Source organism: Bufo gargarizans, chromosome 4 (assembly GCF_014858855.1).
Source record: "Bufo gargarizans isolate SCDJY-AF-19 chromosome 4, ASM1485885v1, whole genome shotgun sequence".
Classification (NCBI taxonomy): domain Eukaryota; kingdom Metazoa; phylum Chordata; class Amphibia; order Anura; family Bufonidae; genus Bufo; species Bufo gargarizans.
In genome coordinates, this window is record NC_058083.1 from 32,480,178 (window position 1) to 32,499,306 (window position 19,129).

General features: G+C 42.9%; 1 protein-coding gene across 1 annotated transcript in view; it reads left to right on the forward strand.

The window, feature by feature from the left end:
• Positions 1–2,134: 2,134 nt before the first annotated feature.
• The window catches only part of LOC122935162 (vomeronasal type-2 receptor 1-like), a 142,145-nt gene continuing 125,150 nt past the window's right edge, over positions 2,135–19,129 (forward strand). The window contains exon 1 of the mRNA XM_044290927.1: positions 2,135–2,389. Within this exon, the coding sequence (XP_044146862.1) occupies positions 2,135–2,389 (255 nt within the window). The remainder of the gene's footprint in view (positions 2,390–19,129) is intronic.

A 19,129-nucleotide genomic window follows, 5' to 3' on the forward strand; every position in this document is an offset into this window, starting at 1 on the left:
GAAGCTTCACGGGGTCCCCTCCGATGTTGTTTCGGACCGGGGAACCCAGTTTATTTCTAAATTTTGGAAAGCTTTTTGTTCCCGTTTAGGGGTTCACTTGTCCTTTTCCTCAGCTTTCCATCCTCAGTCGAATGGACAGACTGAGCGTACCAACCAAAACCTGGAGACATATCTAAGATGTTTTGTGTCTGAAAACCAAGAGTTGTGGTCGTCATATTTACCGTTAGCTGAGTTTGCCATAAATAATCGCCGTCAGGAATCCACTGGCAAGTCACCTTTTCTTGGTGCATATGGTTTTCATCCCCAATTCTGTACTTTCAAAGAGGGGGGGTCTTCTGGGGTTCCCGAAGAGGAACGGTTTTCGTCATCTCTTTCTTCAGTATGGCAGAAGGTGCAAGCTAACTTGAAAAATATGGGAGGTAAATACAAATGCATGGCTGAGACGGTCGCCAGGTCCGGACCTAGGAGTGAATGACTATGTGTGGCTGTCTACAAGGAATATCAAGTTGAAGGTTCCCTCTTGGAAACTGGGTCCTAGGTTTATTGGTCCTTACAAGATTGTAGCCATCATCAACCCCGTGGCTTTTCGCCTGGAGTTACCTCAGACTTTTAAAATCCATAATGTCTTTCATAAGTCGTTACTCAAAAAATATGTTCCACCTCTAGAACCGTCACCGCTGCCACCCCCTCCTGTTGTCGTGGATGGTAGTTTGGAATTTCAGATATCCAAAATTGTTAATTCTCGTCGGGTCCGCCGCTCTCTCCAATATCTGGTGCACTGGAGAGGTTACGGTCCCGAGGAAAGAATGTGGGTTCCTGCGTCTGAGGTAAACGCCGACAGGCTAGTCCGGATTTTTCATGCCTCTCATCCTGAGAGACCTGGTCCTGAGTGTCCGGAGGCCCCTCGTAGAGAGGGGGGTACTGTCACGAGGGTGTCAAGAGCCACGCCTGACTCCGTTGTACCCGGGGTCAGGAGGTCGCAGCGGTTGGCTGCACGCTCTATGTCAGATAGGGAAGTTTCCTTATTGTAGCTTTCTGGGTTTGCTTTACAAACCCTTTTGGCTCACTCAGGGATCCGTAGCTCCTTCTCTCAGCTGTTCCTTGTCCAGCACTCCCAATCCTCCTTATATTCCCCTCTCACACTTCTCTGGTTGCCAGATATAGAGCTTCCTGCCTGGACATCTATTCTGACCCACTGGAGCTGTGTTGCTGCGTTCTCTGAGTGTTGCCTTAGAACGCTACCCTCCGGATCCCTGTTGGACCTTTGTGGACAATTGTTGCCGTCCACCTGGGTGTTTGTGTTTGTCTGTGTTTGTCTGTCCTCTCCCTGGTGTTTCCCTCTTAGTGCAGTGGTGAGGACTAGCGATCCCACCGGCCCGTTCATTATCTAGGGCTCATTTCAGGGAAAGCCAGGGTTTAGGCACGTGATCGCCGCACGGGTGAGGAACCCGTCTAGGGACGACAGGGCAGGCAGGTACCAGCTGCAAGGTGAGTTAGGGGTCACCACCTTTCCCTCTCCCTTGGGCAGGGCTTTCCCTGTTTTCCTCCCTGTGTGTGTTGCCGGTCATTACAGGGGCACTGCCTGCGACTGGAGAAGAAAAAGTTCAGTTTCCAGAGAGGTCAAGGCTCCTTTACTGTAAGAACTGTGAATCTATGGAATAGTCTACCTCAAAACGTGGTCACAACATAACAGTGGGCAGTTTTATGAAGAACTTAGATAAATTCTTAACAGTAAATAACATTAATTATTATAAATATATGCAGAAATCTGGGTCTCACTCGCCTTTTTCAAAAATTTGCTTCCCCACTCAACCCTTGGTTGAACTTGATGGACTTGTGCCTTTTTGCAACCATGTTAACTATGTAACTATGTAATAGTGTCATTTCTTCTGCAACAAGGTACCTCTAAATGTAATAATGTCTATCTGCTCCTGAAAGAGATGTTTCTAAATGTATCCTCACTGTTTGCATAGATCTATGGCTACAACTTTGTACGTGGAAATATGAAGCATGGAAATAATAAAAAAAATATTATCCATGGCTTTGGTATACAGACACATGGTCAATATACTGTAATCATGTTTATACATCTTGTAGAATATCTCTTCATTTAGCGAGACATCTCCTGGTCTTCATGTTCGCCATAGAAGAAATAAACAGAAGATCTGACCTCTTACCTAATATCACTCTGGGATACAAGATCTATGACTCCTGTGTGTTAGAACATAAAGCTGTACAGAGTGCACTGAGTATACTGTCAGGACGAGAAGAAGCCGTCCCCAACTACAGCTGTGATGAGAAGAACAACGTGGTGGCTTTTATCGGACACTTGATGTCTACCTCCAGTCTGTCCATAGCGGAGATAACTGGGATCTATGGCTATCCTCAGGTAAAAAAGGACTAACACTTGCAATATGCTTTTCTTATACAGTGGACTGAAGGTGCAGGGAAGGTTGTGAAACAACGGAGTCAGTCGCACCCTGGCAATACACAGGGAGAACATACAAACTCCATGCAGATGTTGCCCCTGGTTGGATTTGCTGCCCAGTAACATTGTTACAGTATACTGCTGAAAAACTTCTAAAAACAAATAGTAAAATCCTTATAATAGAGATGATAAAGCATGAAAATGGAACAGCTAAACTTACCTGCAAACATATATGTCATAAGGTAATCAAATACAACCACTATGGGTTAGCTTTGTTCACATTGCTTTTTTTTAGGCCAGTTTTAAAGATTTTTCACCTGGAAGAGAGCATAGCAGCCCAAAGTTTCCTTAACCACTTCCTGACCAAGCCTAATTTTGCAAATCTGACATGTGTCACTTTATGTGGTAATAACTTTGGAACGCTTTTACTTATACAAACCATTCAGAGATTGTTTCCTTGTGACACATTGTACTTCATGTTAATGGTAAATTTGAGTCAATATGTTTTAAATGTATTTATAAAAAAAATCCCCAAATTAATGAAAATTTGAAAAAATACACTGTTTTCTAAATCTGAATCTCTCTGCTTTTAAGACAGATAGTGATTAGTGTTGGGCGCCAATATTTGAATCGCGAATTGTAATCGCGAATATCACCACTTTGAGAATTCACAAATATTCTAGATTTTTTTTTTTCATCTGAACCCATGATCCCTCCCTGCTTCTTGCTTGTGGGCCAATGAGAAGGCAGCAAAGTCTTTGTCTTAGCTTAGCAACCAATAGGAAAGTTGCCAACCCCTTACTATATAAGAACATCCCCAGTAGCTTTTTTATGCAGTTCTGAAAAAGACAGCATTGTCATTGCTCTGCTCTGTGCTTTGCATGAAATAGTTAGCTCTTATATATATAATACTTAGGCCTCATGCACACGACCGTGCTGTTTTTTGCGGTCCGCAAACCGCAGATCCGCAAAAAACGGAAGCGCATTGTAGGCATTGTAGAAATGCCTATTCTTGTCCGCAAAACCGACAAGAATAGGACATGCTATATTTTTTTTGTGGTGCCACGGAACGGTGCAATGGATCCACATCGTTTGCGGCCCCATTGAAGTGAATGGCTCCACACCCAAGCCGCAAAAAACGCTGCTCGGATGCAGACCACAAAATTGGTCGTGTGCATGAGGCCTTAGTGGGAGATAGTCAGTGTAGGTTAAATAGAGATATATTGTAGCTGATAGGTTCCAGTGCAGGGTGTTAGACAAGCATGCTCGGCTGAACACCAGTTCTGCCGAACACCGTGTGTGCTTGAGCCAGTGTATTTAAATATAATTTTGCATCTATTTCTGAAAAGTTTCTGCCAGGATTTGAACCACTTGTACATCAGAGGCAAGGACCTTATCCACTCAACTATAAAGCTTAAAATTAACTGTCAGTAAAACCTCATAGTAGTTTCTGATGTAGTGAGTATTCCTATTTAGCAGAAGACTTATTTTATATTTATGTGCAGGTAACATGTACCTCTATAGTGTAGTGGTTAACATCCTTATCTCTAATGTACAAGGTTGGGAGTTTGAATCCCGGCATAAACGTTTATATATAAGTTTTTAGTCATAATATATTTACATGTGATTGTGTGTATATATATACAGTACAGACCAAAAGTTTGGACACACCTTCTCATTCAAAGAGTTTTCTTTATTTTCATGACTATGAAAATTGTAGATTCACACTGAAGGCATCAAAACTATGAATTAACACATGTGGAATTATATACATAACAAACAAGTGTGAAACAACTGAAAATATGTCATATTCTAGGTTCTTCAAAGAAGCCACCTTTTGCTTTGATTACTGCTTTCCACACTCTTGGCATTCTCTTGATGAGCTTCAAGAGGTAGTCCCCTGAAATGGTTTTCACTTCACAGGTGTGCCCTGTCAGGTTTAATAAGTGGGATTTCTTGCCTTATAAATGGGGTTGGGACCATCAGTGGCGTTGAGGAGAAGTCAGGTGGATACACAGCTGATAGTCCTACTGAATAGACTGTTAGAATTTGTATTATGGCAAGAAAAAAGCAGATAAGTAAAGAAAAACGAGTGGACATCATTACTTCAAGAAATGAAGGTCAGTCAGTCAGCCGAAAAATTGGGAAAACTTTGAAAGTAAGGGCTATTTGACCATGAAGGAGAGTGATGGGGTGCTACGCCAGATGACCTGGCCTCCACAGTCACCGGACCTGAGCCCAATCGAGATGGTTTGGGGTGAGCTGGACCGCAGAGTGAAGGCAAAAGGGCCGACAAGTGCTAAGCATCTCTGGAAACTCCTTCAAGACTGTTGGAAGACCATTTCAGGGGACTACCTCTTGAAGCTCATCAAGAGAATGCCAAGAGTGTGCAAAGCAGTAATCAAAGCAAAAGGTGGTACTTTGAAGAACCTAGAATATTACATATTCTCAGTTGTTTCACACTTGTTTGTTATGTATATAATTTCACACGTGTTAATTCATAGTTTTGATGCCTTCATAGTTATGAAAATAAAGAAAACTCTTTGAATGAGAAGGTGTGTCCAAACTTTTGGTCTGTACTGTATATATATATATATATATATATATAATTTTTTTAACTATATAAATGTAATCTCTATTTCTGAAGTGTTTCTGCCAGGATTCAAACTCCCTACCTTGTACATTAGAGGCAAGGATGTTAACCACTACACTATAGAGCTACATGTTAACCTGCACAGAAATATAAAATAAGTCTTCTGCTGAATAGGAATACTCACTACATCAGAAACTACTATGAGGTTTTTCTGACACAGTTTAGCATTCAGGATAAGGTCCTTGCTTCTAAATGTACAATGTTGGGAGTTGAAATCCCGGCAGAAAATGTTCATAAATTAGATTTAAATACACTGGGGTGTCCCCAAGCACTGACTCCATATATGGATGTAGCTATATATGGCGTCAGAGCAGGGACTCCTAAGCCTAACTAGAGTCCCGACACCCTGCCCTCTTTAGAGCAGGGGGTGCCTGGGGTTCTCCCATTGACTTTCATTGTGTATAACACCCGAGCATCGCAAAGTGTTCTACACAAGCACTTTGGTGCTCGATCAACACTAGTGATAGGTTCTGATGTCCATACATGCTACAGATATAGTGCTGAGATGTAATTAATTCACAAAAATACTTAGTGCATCAATAAGTAATATGTAGTTGGGACTGCTAAAATGTGAAGTTGCACATATTGCGGCAAAATATGCGCATCATTAATTGCCGATTTTCAAGAATATAATCGAGAATTCGCAAATATATGACGAATATTCTCCTAAATATTGCAAATTTTAATATTGCCCCTGACGCTCATCACTAATAGTGATGCCTCATAAAATATTGATTGACATTCCCCATATATCTACTTTATGTGGGCATGATTTTGGTAATATAATTTTATATTTTTTAGCACGTTAGAAGGTTTACAATTTTTTAAGCAATTTTTAAGAAAATTTCCAAAGTCAGTTCTGAAGTCACTTTGTGGGGGCTTACATTGTGAAAACCCCCCTAAATCACCCCTTTGTAGAAACTACACCCCTCAAGTTACTGAAAACAGATTTTACTAACTTTGTTAACCCTTTAAATGTTCCACAAGAATTAAAGGAAAATGGAGATGAAATTTCAAAATTTTTGGCAGATTTTCCATTTTAATCCATTTTTTTCTTTAACACATTGAGGGTTAACAGCCAAACAAAATGTTATATTTATTACCCTGATTCTGCGGTTTACAGAAACATCCCACATTTGGTTGTAAACTTATGTAAGGGCACACGGCAGAGCGCAGAAGAAAATGAGCATGATATGGTTTTTGGAAGGCAGATTTTGCTGAAATGGTTTTTAGACACCATGTCCCATTTGAAGCCCCCTGATGCACCCTTACAGTAGAGACTCCCAAAAAGTGACACCATTTTGGAAATTAGGGGATAAGATGCCAGTTTTATTGGTACTATTTTGGGGTACAAATGATTTTTAATTGCTCTATGTTGCGTTTTTTGTGAGGCAAGGTAACTAAAAAATTTCTGTTTTGGCACAGTTTTTATTTTTTACAACATTCATGTGGCAGGGTAGATCATATGCTATTTTTATAGAGCAGGTTGTTATGGACACGATGATATCAAATATGACTACTTTCTTTCTTTGTTTCAGTTTTACATAATAAAGCTTTTTTGAAAAAAATATGTTTTTGTGTCTCCATTTTCTGAACGCCATATTTTTTTTTTACATTTTCTTCCGATCGTCTTGCGCATGGGCTTGTTTTTTGCAGGAAGAGTTGACGATTTTATTGGTACCATTTTTTGTGAAAATATGATTTTTTATATGATCAATCATTATTACACTTTATGGGGCAAGTGTTATGCTGGACTGCATGCTGGCCCACGGATTGGTTCCCTTGACGCAACCGCAGTAGGGAGGATGTGACAGAAGTAGTACGTCCGGGCTCATCAAACACCTTGTGGAAGGTCTCTAGGAAGACCCGAAGATCCATTATGACTGGGTCGTTCCTTTCCCAAAGGGGATTGATTCCAGCTAGTGGTCACCAGGGTCCAGCTAGGGTGCATTGATTTATAAACCCCCGGTACTGCTTAGGGTCACCATTGAAACGTAAAGGAGCAGAGAGACAAGGTTGAGATCTGGGTACATAGGAAGAGGACGGAGCAGGAGCCAAATTAGCCTGGGCAGAGAAGCTTGATGACTCTGGTTTAGCAGATGTCAGGTCATTTAGACGCATATTCACCTTGCGTAGGTAGAACAATATTTGATCCTGATGCTCACGCTGCTGGGCCAACTCCTGGTGTAACTCAATGTTACTGGGCAGGTTTGGATCAGCGGGGTCCATGGCCTGAGCAAACTGTTATGCAAGTGAGTGTGGGCCCACTGCGCTACTGACTAGTTATACTCCGGAGGGGCGTAACTAAGCAGCTACCTGGTATTCACTAGAGCCCCTGATGGTGGGGATAGGCTTGGGCCGTAGGGTAGCTGCCAGGTTCCACTCCAGAATAGTCCCCAAGTCAGTGGCAGCTGACCAGGGGGGTCAGAGTGCTTGGTACTAGCACCAAGGGGACGTCCGAGGCCTGGAGGTAAGGGTTAGGACAGGCGGCAATCAAGCAAAGTCAGCAAACAAGATCCGAGGTAAGGGGCAGGCAGCAAACAGGCAAAGTTCATAAACGAAGTCCGAGGTCAGAGGCAGGCAGCAAAAAGCAAAGTCCAGGAGTACAATAGCAGGATTTGGTACACAGGAAGGCAGACAAGATAAACATCTTTGCACAGGGACTAGACAAGCTAGACACTGAGGTTGCTCAGTAGGAAGTGCCTTTAAATACCTGCTGCAATCCGCCCATTGGCTGCTGAGACAAAGGGCGTGTATGTGTTGCCACATAGGAAAGAGAGACACACCCACACAAGCTTCAGCAGCAGTGCAAGTTTCCAGCAGCAAGGAAACATGGCATGGATCACATGTAGGAGAGTTAAGTTAGTTGATGCCCGTGTTTGTCAGCTGGGTGGCAGGAGGGAAAAGAGGGAGCCCAGCGCCCGTGCCTGCTGATAGGGGCAGCGGCGCCAACACAGGCCACTGGGCTAACAGCAAGGTGACCAAATAATTTGTTGTTTTAGCACAGTTTTTATAAATTTATTTTTACAAAGTCCACCTGAGGAGTTAGGTCATGGGATATTTTTATAGAGCAGATCATTATGGACGTGGAGATGCATAACATGTACACTTTTTGCTATGTATTTAAGTTTTACACAATAATAGCATTTTTGAAACAAAAAAATTGTTTTGTGTCTCTATAGTCTGAGAGCCATAGCTTTTTTATTTTTTGACCGATTGTCTTAGTTAGGGTCTCATTTTATGTGGGATGAGATGGCAGTTTGATTAGTATAATTTTGTGGGGCATAAGCTTTTTTGATCGCTTGGTGTTGCACATTATGTGATATTAGGTGACAAAAAATTGCTTTTTTGGCATTGTTTTTATTTTTTTATTTTTACGGTGTTCACCTGAGGTGTTAGGTCATGTGATACTTTTATAGAGCTGGTCATTATGGATGCGGTAATACCTAATATGTATACTTTTTTTATTTATTTCACTTTAACACAATAATAGTATTTAAAAAAAATATATATATATATTTTAATATCTCAAAGGTGGATCATGAGATATATTTATAGAGCCGGCCGTCACGGATACGGCAATACCAAATATGTCTATTTTATTAATTTTTTTCTATTTGGAAAAAAAAAAAACTTATTTGGGGATTATTATTTTTTTTACATGTGAAACCTTTTTTTATTATTTTTTTTAACAATTTATTTATTTTACTTTTTATTTTACACTTGCATCCCCCATAACGTCATACAAGACCTCTGGGGGGAATTTAATTTCACATTTTTATTTTTCCCCCTACTATTGATTTCCCCTATAACCCCTCAGAGAGGCTGTACAGCACAAAAGAGCGATGTACAGCCTCAGTGCAGGGCTGATCAAGGTCAGTGGAAAACCCAACAGCTCCTACATTCTCCCGACCCCGGCAGCCACATGACCACCAGGATGGGACAGAAAGCGCATAGCGCTTTCTGCTCTGTATACTAGAAGGCCTTCTCTCTGGGATGCCCAGCTGTCAATGACAGTTGTCCCCCTGCACATCTGCTGCACGCTCAGAAACTTCCATTCAGAGATAGAGAACCACTGACCGGACGTTTATAGTCAACAGACAGACGTGAGGTGGTTAAAGTGTACAGTACAGATACTGCATTTTTGGGGTTGCTGTTGTCTTTTGTTTTTTTAATCTGATGATGTGTGAAGGAGACTAGAGATGAGCAAATTTTTCAAAAATTCGATTGGCCGGTCCGCCAAATAGTTTTGAAAAAAATCGGTTCAATCTGAATTTATTTGCGGCGAATCACGTTAAAAAACGTCTATTTCCTAGCTGCAGAGAGCCTTTATAATGGTGTAGAATACTGTGCCTTGCAGTAACACGCATAGGGAGTCTGCTGTGGTAGTTAAATAATACTGTGAGTCCATATAACATGCAGATGACAGGCGTCGCTCTTAGAATCACTGCACACTTCACTTATTTGGACAGTCACAGGACCAAGACTGACCAAATAACTCAAGTGTGAACTCAGCCTTACAGATCAATGTTAGCGCCAAGAAGAAGCACACTACTTTTAAACCATCATCAGCTGATTCCACATAGATGTCTACAGAACCTGTTCTATTAAACACTAATACAAGTAGAGCCCCCCGACAGAGTGCAGAGGGTGTCAGCAGTAAGTTTGTGTTGATGTCACTGATTATTTTGCACTTCCTCTGATCCGTCAGAACAATAACCCCCAAAAAACTGATCTATGACATAGTGGTGAGGTGAAAGCAGCATGAGGAGGCCACAGAGTGGCAAGGTGACATACTATGGTTTGGAGGTGTCAGCAGCATCAGGAGGCCCCAGAGTGGCAAAGTAAGATAGTGTGGAGGTGGGTGGCAATACGAGTACCAGCTGAAGATGGTAGGGGAAAGAAGGAACACTTGGCATCAGATGTGTGGCATCAGGCGGATGGCAGCATCAGAATAGTAGCTGAGGCAGGTAGCCAGAAGAAACCGGTCTCTTTTGTCTAAGTGTTGGTGTGGCACCATGGATGATTTAGTCTGATGCATCAGGAATTGGTGGGTGGAAATCCTGGCTTATCCACACCTGATTCATCTTAACAAAGGTTAGTCTCTCCACATTTTAAGTCGACAGGCTAGTTCTTCTTGGGGTAACTATGGCCCCCGCCGCATTAAACACCCACTCTGATGTCACACTACTGACAAGGCAGAACAGCTTTTCAAGGGCAAACTCTGCTAGTTGCGGCCACAAATTCAGACTCATGTTGCTGCTGATGGAGCTGGAACTGCTCCTACCCACCCACCCTGCCACTGCAGCCGTGGCAGAGGAACGTGAGTGTAGAGGGCTCCCCACGTCAGACCAGCAAGAGGGTGGACGATGGCGCAGATAGGCAGCGGCCAACTGACTACATAAGATGTCTCTATAGTACTTTAGTTTGTCCTCCCTCTCAGCGGGTGTAAAAAAAGGCCCCCATTTTGGACCAGTAGTGAGGGTCCAGCAAGGTGGAGAGCCATTTCTGTTGAATGCTGACAATTCGACTGTCACTATGCAAGCAAGTGAGCATGCATCAGGCCATTTGTGCAAGTGACTCGGAGGGACTCCCTGCCTCCATCTCCACTGCATACTGCCACTATGTGTCTGGGTCCTCTGCCTTGTCTTCCTCATCACAATTTAGCTCTTCTGGCTGGTCCTGCTCCTCCTCTCCTGTCACCTGTGTGTAGAAACCACCCATTTTGCTACACATTGCTGGTGCTCCAATGTCTTCCTCCTCCTCCAGTTCAGCCCCCACAGGGCTTATGTGGCTGTGAGATCTAGGCGCCACATCTCAAGTCCCCTGACCAGCCAGATTTACCAGCATTTGTTCCAGGACATGAAGCACTGGAATGATGTTGTTCATGCCGTAGTCCTGGCGACTGACAAATAACATGGCCTCCTCAAAGGGCCTGAGCAAACGGCAGGTGTCACGCATAAGTTGCCACTGGCTGACATCGAAATTACACAGAGGAGTACTCCTGTCCGCTTGGATTATCAACCAATTGTTTATGTTGTTTCTCTGTTCGTATAGTCGCTCCAACATATGGAGGGTGGATTCCAACAGGTGGAAACATTGCAAATCGACCTATGTTGGGGGATGCTGTTCTGCCGCTGCAGCTCAAGGAGGATGTGCTTTGCGGTGTACGAGTGGCTGAAGTGCATGCAAAGTATCCTGACCATTTTTAGGATGTCTTGCAGATGGGTGGTAGACTTCAGGAACCGCATCGCAACCAGATTAAACACGTGTGCCATTCAGGGCGCATGACTCAGCCCTCTTTGACGCAGCGCAGACACCATGTTCTTCCCATTGTCGGTCACTATGATCACGATTTTCAGTTGTTGAGGAGAAAGCCAGGATTAAATTTCTTGATCAAGGACACAGAGAAGTTTCTCCCCTGTGTGACTTTATTCTCCCAGGGAAATGAGGTGCAGAATAGCGTGACATCACCATGCCCTGCACATGTGGTATGCTGGAGGGGCACAGTAAATTGTCCCTGCAGTAGAGGCTGTGGACACGGTGGAGGATGAGGAGGCAGAGGCGGACATTGTCACAGGACCCACGGCGTGACAATCTGGAGGCGGAAGCCGCGTCACCTGGCCAAGTTGCTGGTGTGGCTGTGCAGGAACCACATTCACCCAGTGGGTCGTAAAGGACATGTATTGTCCCTGACTATAGTTACAGCTCCACACGTTGGCGCTGCAGTGCACTTTGGCAGACACCGACAGGCTCAAGGACTGGCCCATCTTCTGTTCTACATGTGTGTTAACATCTGGTACTGCCTTTTAGGCAAAGAAATGATGGCTTGCGACTCTCCACCTTGGCTTGGCACAAGCCATCAGTTCTCTGCTTAACTCTTAGTAGTGTGAATAGGGAGTCTGAGCAAGCAAATATGCATTCTCCCTGTAATACCAGTTTCCTCCTGCCTACTATAGTGGCGCTAGACTCAGGAAATTCTGATTTTGAGGTATTTGTTCTTCCAAAATCTTGGTTTTAGAACCAGCACTTTAGATAAAGAGATCGAGAATATGATTGTCTGGTTAATCTCATCCCTTGAGCTAAACTGCCAAAATCTCGACTATACAACCTTTCCCAACCCGAAAGAGAAGCTATGCAAAAGTATATTGCAGAGAGGTTGGCAAAGGGACATATTAGACCACCTAAGTCCCCTGTGGCCGCCGGCTTCTTTTTCGTAAAACACTTAGACCGTGTTTAAATTTCCGGGAATTGAATCTCATTACGGTCCGTGATCCGTATCCCCTTCCTTTGATTCCTGATCTATTTGATTAAATTGTCAGAGCCAAGGTGTTCTCCAAGTTAGATTTAAGATGAGCTTATAATCTGATGCGAATTAAGGAAGGAGATGAGTAAAAAACGGCCTTCAATACACCCAAAGGTCATTTCTAGAATCTTGTCATGCCTTTTGGTTTAACTAATGCGCCAGCGGTCTTTCAGCGATTTGTCAATGATATTTTCCATCATTTAGTGGGAAGGTTCATTGTTATTTACCTTAATGATATACTAATTTACTCACCCGATTTGGAGACCCGTCAGGATCACGTGAGACAGGTGTTGTCGATCCTTCGGGTAAATAAATTGTATGCAAAATTGGAAAAATGTGTATTTGCTGTCCAGGAGCTACTGTTTTTAGGATACCTGCTTTCTGACTCTGGTTTTCGTATGGACCCCGAAATGGTCCGGGCGGTACTGGAATGGGACCAGCCTGAGAATCAGAAAGCTCTGATGGGGTTTTGGGGTTTTACCAATTACTACAGAAAATTAATCTTGAATTATTCCACCATTGTAAAACCTTTGACAGATATGACTAAAAAAGGCGCTGACTTTTCTGTCTGGTCGGGTGAGGCATTACAGGCCTTTTCTGCTATTAAGAAATATTTTGTGTCTGCTCCCATTCTGATGCAACCTGATGTGTCTCAACCGTTCATAGTGGAGTTTGATGCATCAGAAGTGGGGGTCGGAGCAGTTCTGTTGCAGTGTCCATCCCGTAGCAAATGGCGTCCGTGTGCTTTTTCTCCAAGAATCTCTCGGCCGCTGAAAGAAATTATGATGTAGGAGATAGAGAGTTGTTGACCATTAAATTGGCATCATTGGTTGGAGGGGGCTACTCATCCTATTACGGTATATACTGACCACAAGAATTTGGCTAGATGGTCAAATTTTTTTTTACTAGGTTCAATTTTGGGTTCACCTTTTGCCCTGGGGTTAAAAATGTCAAGGCAGATGCGTTGTCACATAGTTTTCCTGGGGGGAGTGATTCAGAGGATCCTACTCCGATTTTGGCTGATGGGGTGGTGGTTTCCGCTCTGTTCCCCGAGTTGGAGATGGAGGTGTTGGGGGCCCAGGAGGAGGCTCCTGATTCTTGTCCTCCATACAAGTTGTTTGTTCCTGCTGAACTGCGATACAAGGTGTTCAAGGAACATCATGATACGGTCCTTGCGGGACATCCTAGAAGCAAATCCACCATAGATCTTATTTCCCAGAGATTCTGATGGCCAGGATTGCGCAAGGGTGTGGATGGTTATGTGACAGCTTGTGAGACCTGTGCACACGTGTAGGTGGCTCACACTCAGCCTTCAGCATCCCTTCTTCCTTTATCCATCCCGTTTCGTCCTTGGACGCATTTGTCCATAGACTTTATTACTGATTTATCGAGTTCCTCTGGGAAAACTGTGATTTTAGTGGTAGTGGACCGTTTCAGTAAGATGGCCCACTTTGTACTGTTGCCTAACTTGCCCAATGCTAAAACTCTTGGTCAGGTTCTTATCAATAACATTGTGAAACTACATGGCATTCCCTCTGATGTGGTGTCTGATAGGGGGACACAATTTGTTTCCAGGTTTTGGAGGGCGTTCTACTCTCGTCTGGGAATTCAACTGTCTTTATCTTCGGCTTTTCATCCCCAGTCGAATGGTCAGACAGAGCGCACTAACCAAAACCTGGAGACCTATTTGAGGTGTTTTGTTGCCGAGAACCAGGATAACTGGTCCTCGTTCTTGTCTCTAGCTGAATTTGCCTTGAATAACCGTAGACAGGAGTCCACTGATAAGTCACATTTTTTTGCGCAAATGTTTTTCACCCACAGTTTGGTACTTTTTCTGGGACTGGATCTTCTGGGATGCCAGAAGAGGAGAGATTCTCTTCCACCTTGTCATCTATCTGGCGGAAGTTATTTTGGAAAAGATGGGTGAAAGATATAAACGGATGGCTGACAGGAGACGTATGACTGGTCCGGACCTTTGTGTGGGTGATTCGGTGTGGTTGTCCACTGGAAACATTAAGCTGAAGGTACCATCTTGGAAATTGGGTCCAAGATTTATTGGCCCTTACAAAATCTCTGCGATTGTCAACCCGGTGGCGTTTCGTCTAGATCTTCCGGCAGACCTGGAAAATCCATAATGTGTTTTACAGGTCTTTATTAAAGAAATATATGGAACCTGTTGAACCATCTCCATTGCCACCTCCCCTGGTGGATGGCAATTTGGAGTTTGAAATCTCTAAGATTCTCGACTCACGTGTTCTTTGGTGTTCCTTCTAGTATCTGGTGCACTGGAAGGGGTACGGTCCCGAGGAAAGAATGTGGGTTCCGGCTGCTGATCTCAGTGCTAACCACCTGGTGAGGGCCTTTAGAGGGCACATCTGGATAAAGTTGGTCCCGGGTGTCAGGAGGTCACCCCGTAGAAGGGGAGGCACTGTCACGCCGTGCCCTGTGAATGTGCGGAGATCTGTCAGACTGGCTGCACATGTCTGATTTCTTTGTTTTGATTTGGGTTTGAGCTGGATCCACCTTCCCTCAGGTGTACTGAGTTTCATTGTTAGTAAGGGCTATTTATCCCTCCTTCCCCTCAGTGGCCTGTGCGGGTTATAGCTCTTTCCTGGGAGCTCTTGAATTGTGGTGAATAGTCTGCTCCAGCTCTGCTCAAGATAAGTCCTCTACTTCATTTCCCTTTGTGTGTTTTATCTAGGCCCCTAGGGAGACACTTGTTTCCTCCTGGTTTGAAGAAATAGGTTGTCTCTTCCCTTTTCCCTGCTGCTTAGGGTTTGCCCAGGGCGTTTAGGCATGTGCATATCCACCCTAAGGGTATGCACATGGGTACAGCAGTTTAGGGAAAGCTTTTAGGGATCGCTAGGAGGTGACCCTTTTCTCCCTAGCTTTTGGGCCTAGTCGTTTGTTTTGTTTTGTTTTGTTTTCCTGTGTTTGGTTATTTCCCCACTTACCTACCTATCATGACAAGTAGTAAATATGTGCTGTACAGCTGAGCAAACTTCTAAAAAACATTTTTTGTGTCTGATTTGTCTTATCTGTCCAGAAATGTATTGAATTGATTCAGACCTGTTTTAAATTGTCAGAGTGACACTGATACACATAGGTATGGACAAACGTATGGCTGATGTTAACAAACAGGATATTTACAAACATACTGCACTGTCACATTTGTTATGCTCTTTACAAAAGTTTCCAAAAATTTTCCCTTATTGGGGCAGATGACACTTAAACACACACATTGTTATTAGGAAAAAAAAACTGTGGCTTGTTTTGAACAAGTGTATCTGATGCCTTAACAGGGCAAATGCCTGATTATAATTATACTAAACGGTGGATTGTTATGAACAAAAATGGAAAAATTCGAAAATTTTTTGAGAGCAGCAAAGTACAGCATGGCTGTGGAAAAAGCAGTATCAGCACAGCATGAAAATGAGAAGACAGTGGATGTGTGAGTGGCTATTTAGAGGTAGTGTTACTAGTAGTGGTAGCTATGTTAGGATTCTTTCATGCTGTGCAGTTAATCCGCTGCGTGAAAGAGTTCCAATCTGTGCTCTGGACAGCAGAGATACGGAGCAGTAACCTGACTGATAATGCTCTGTGGCTCTCTGTGATCTTTTTACTACAAAATCACGATGGGATAAAGCTGTCACCATGATTCTTGTAGTAAAAAGGTCACAGAGAGGCACAGAGTATTGTCAATCATGTTACTGCTCCATGTATCTGCTGTTCAGAGCATGGATTGGCACTCTTTCACACAGCGGATTACCCGCACGGCATCCGCTCATGTGAAAATGCCCTTACGGTAATTGTAGTGGCAGTAGAAAGAAAAGCAGCTGAGTCAGTGACAGCAGTAGTCACATGGTACAAAAAATGATGGAAGGCAGGTAGACAACAGCAGTGGAATGATGGAGCCGACAATAGCCCCCGTCAGCAATTTATTGATCAGCATCACATTCAGTATTTGACAATCTTCATGGATTCATGTATTGTTCATTTTGACAAATTTGTTGTTTTGTACACTGTTGGAGGACAACTTTGTCCATTTGAGTGTGAAAATATCACCAACCATGCTGACAGCCTTCACTGTGATGACACTGAAGTCTGGACAATGTAGTACAGTGAGGGCAACCTCGGCCAGTTCAGCCCACAGTTCCAATCTGCCTCCCCAGAAGTCCATGGAGTTAAGGAAAAGAGAATGTGCTGGGGAAATGCCACAGTCATTTAGAAAACATTTAGAAGACAATTAAAAAAATAAAAATTAACAATTATTTGGAAAAAAAAGGACACCTAATACGGATAAACAAATTGAATCAACAACAGGGAGACTATATTGAGTATCTTCCATAGAACATGGGGTTTTGTTGCGTCTTCTTAGGAAAAAGGCATCCACTAGGTTGGGCAGTGAAGACAGAAATTACGCAGCTGAAAGTCTTCTCTGAGCTGAGAGGAGGAGGATCATGAGGAAAGCTCTGTCCCCTGGCTCCAAGGCATGGTGTCAGACACAGAGGTGACCTCCACATCATCCCGCTGTGACTGAGAGGAGGAGTGAGCTATCTAGTCCACATCCTCTTTGTCATCAATAATAATGTGCCACTTATCAGAAGCAATGAGGGAGACCTATCGCCTGCTGCTACTACTACCACTGGTCAGACAGCTGGTGCTGCAACTGTTTGTACTACACGGTGAGTCAAAAGTCTCAGGACACCCTTTTATTTCAGAAATAAAAGAAAAAATGAAACATCTAAATACCCCAGCAAGTAATGGGCGAGGGGGCCTATCTTTTAGGCTATGTCCAGAACATGGTTGCCATCTTGAAAACCGCAATACTTTTCCAATGGGAAGAAGGTCATGTAGGGTATCAAAGAAGACCATAATTTTCTCAGAAATCTATTGCCTTAATCAGATTTGCAATATATCTTGTGGTTCAAAAGTTATCAACACAGAAATTTGCAACAACAACAACCGGGAACCTTCCCTGTGATGCACAACTATTTGACCTGTTCAAGGTGTTGTCCCTGGTTCTGAACGCAGAGCTGAAGGCTCAAAAGTTTTGAACTTTCTGTATTGATAACTTTTGAACTACAAGAGATATTTCAAATCTGAAACTGGTAAAAAAAAAGATTTTTATTGCAGTATAACCTATTATGTAATAATACACTGTATCTTGATGCAATATAATACGTTAATTAAAACAGGAATATAAATAATTATTATTCACTAGTAGGGTTGAGCCGAACTTTACAATTTTGTGACCCCGGACCCGAACCCGAACATTTCAGTAAAAGTTCGGGTTCGAGTCGTGTAGCGCCGCACGTCACTCAGCTCTTACTAGTGTAGGGATAGGATGCTGCTGCTGTGAGGGAGAGAATAGGAAAGACTCTATCTGATATCAGAACTTGTATTTAACTCAGCGATCTACAGCGATTTTTTTTGTGGGTGCAATGCAACATTTTTGTACCCTGCCCTGAGCCCAGTGACACAGAAAAATAAGTTTTATCCATCTGTTAGTTAGGTGGGCGTCGGCGGACATTTTGTGCAAGTTCAGTGCACCAGCACTGCATATGTGCCAGCGACAATAATTTAATCCTGTTCTTTTAGTTAAGGGGGCAACATACGGTATACCTATTTTTTAAGTGCACCTGCACTGCATATGTGCCAGGGGAAGGGAACATAATATAGGGAATGCGTCTGTGAGTTCAGGGACCCAGGGGGTGACATATTCACATTGTTTTCTGTAAAGTACCCCTGTGCTGCTTATGTGAGCGTAATCAATTCAATAAATCGATCTGTTAGATTCTGGGGGGACAACAAATATTTTTTTTGCTAAAAAGTAAATTTGCACCCTGCACTGCATTTGTGATATTGAAAGAAAATCAGTTAAATCTATCAGTTTAAATGTGGGTAAAAAAATCATATATTTTGTTCCATAAAGTACCTTTGTGGCCTGCGCTGAAAATCTGATAGTGAAATAAAATCAGTAAATCCATCTGTTTTACTGTGGGTGAAAAAAAATCATATTTTTTTTCTATAAAGTACCTTTGCGGCCTGCACTGCATTTCTGACAGTCCAATACAACCATTATAGTACACTTGCAGCCTTTGATGCATTTCTTATTTTTTTATTAAAAGTTTTTCTAAGTTAACATGAACAGTGTAACACAGTACAGGGTTAAGCAATAGAGAAATCATATCCAATAGGGATATCATATCTAATAGGAGATACATCGTATGACATCTAGTAAGCACATAAAAATCGAAAAAACAGTAAAATATTCTAAGGTAAACATTTCCCTAATCAGCAGTACTGTAGGAGAATCTTGACAAGAATAATACAGGCTGTGAAGAGGGTGAGGCCCCTATACTTGTACAAGCAGCTTGGGGAACACTACAAAGGTGTTGGTAAGGCAAGTTGAGTTAAGGTGAGAGTGTGATGAAGTTGTGTTAAGATGAGGGTTTAAAGAAGGGGGGGCCAGGGGCCCCAAACATAGTCATCTTGAGGAGACCGAAAACCTGTGGATAAACCACAGGTGCCATTTTTTCATAAACTGTGGATGAGTTCTAGCCTCCCATGCTAACAGTTCCTCGAAACGGTGAAGCTGATCAATTTTTTGCTTCCATTGTGTTATTGAGGGGAGGGAGGTTTGCAACCAAAATTTGGGTATAAGGAGCCTTGCTGCAATTAGGAGCTGTTTGAATATGTAGGGATGAGGGTTATGTTCATCTTTATCAAAACATACTAG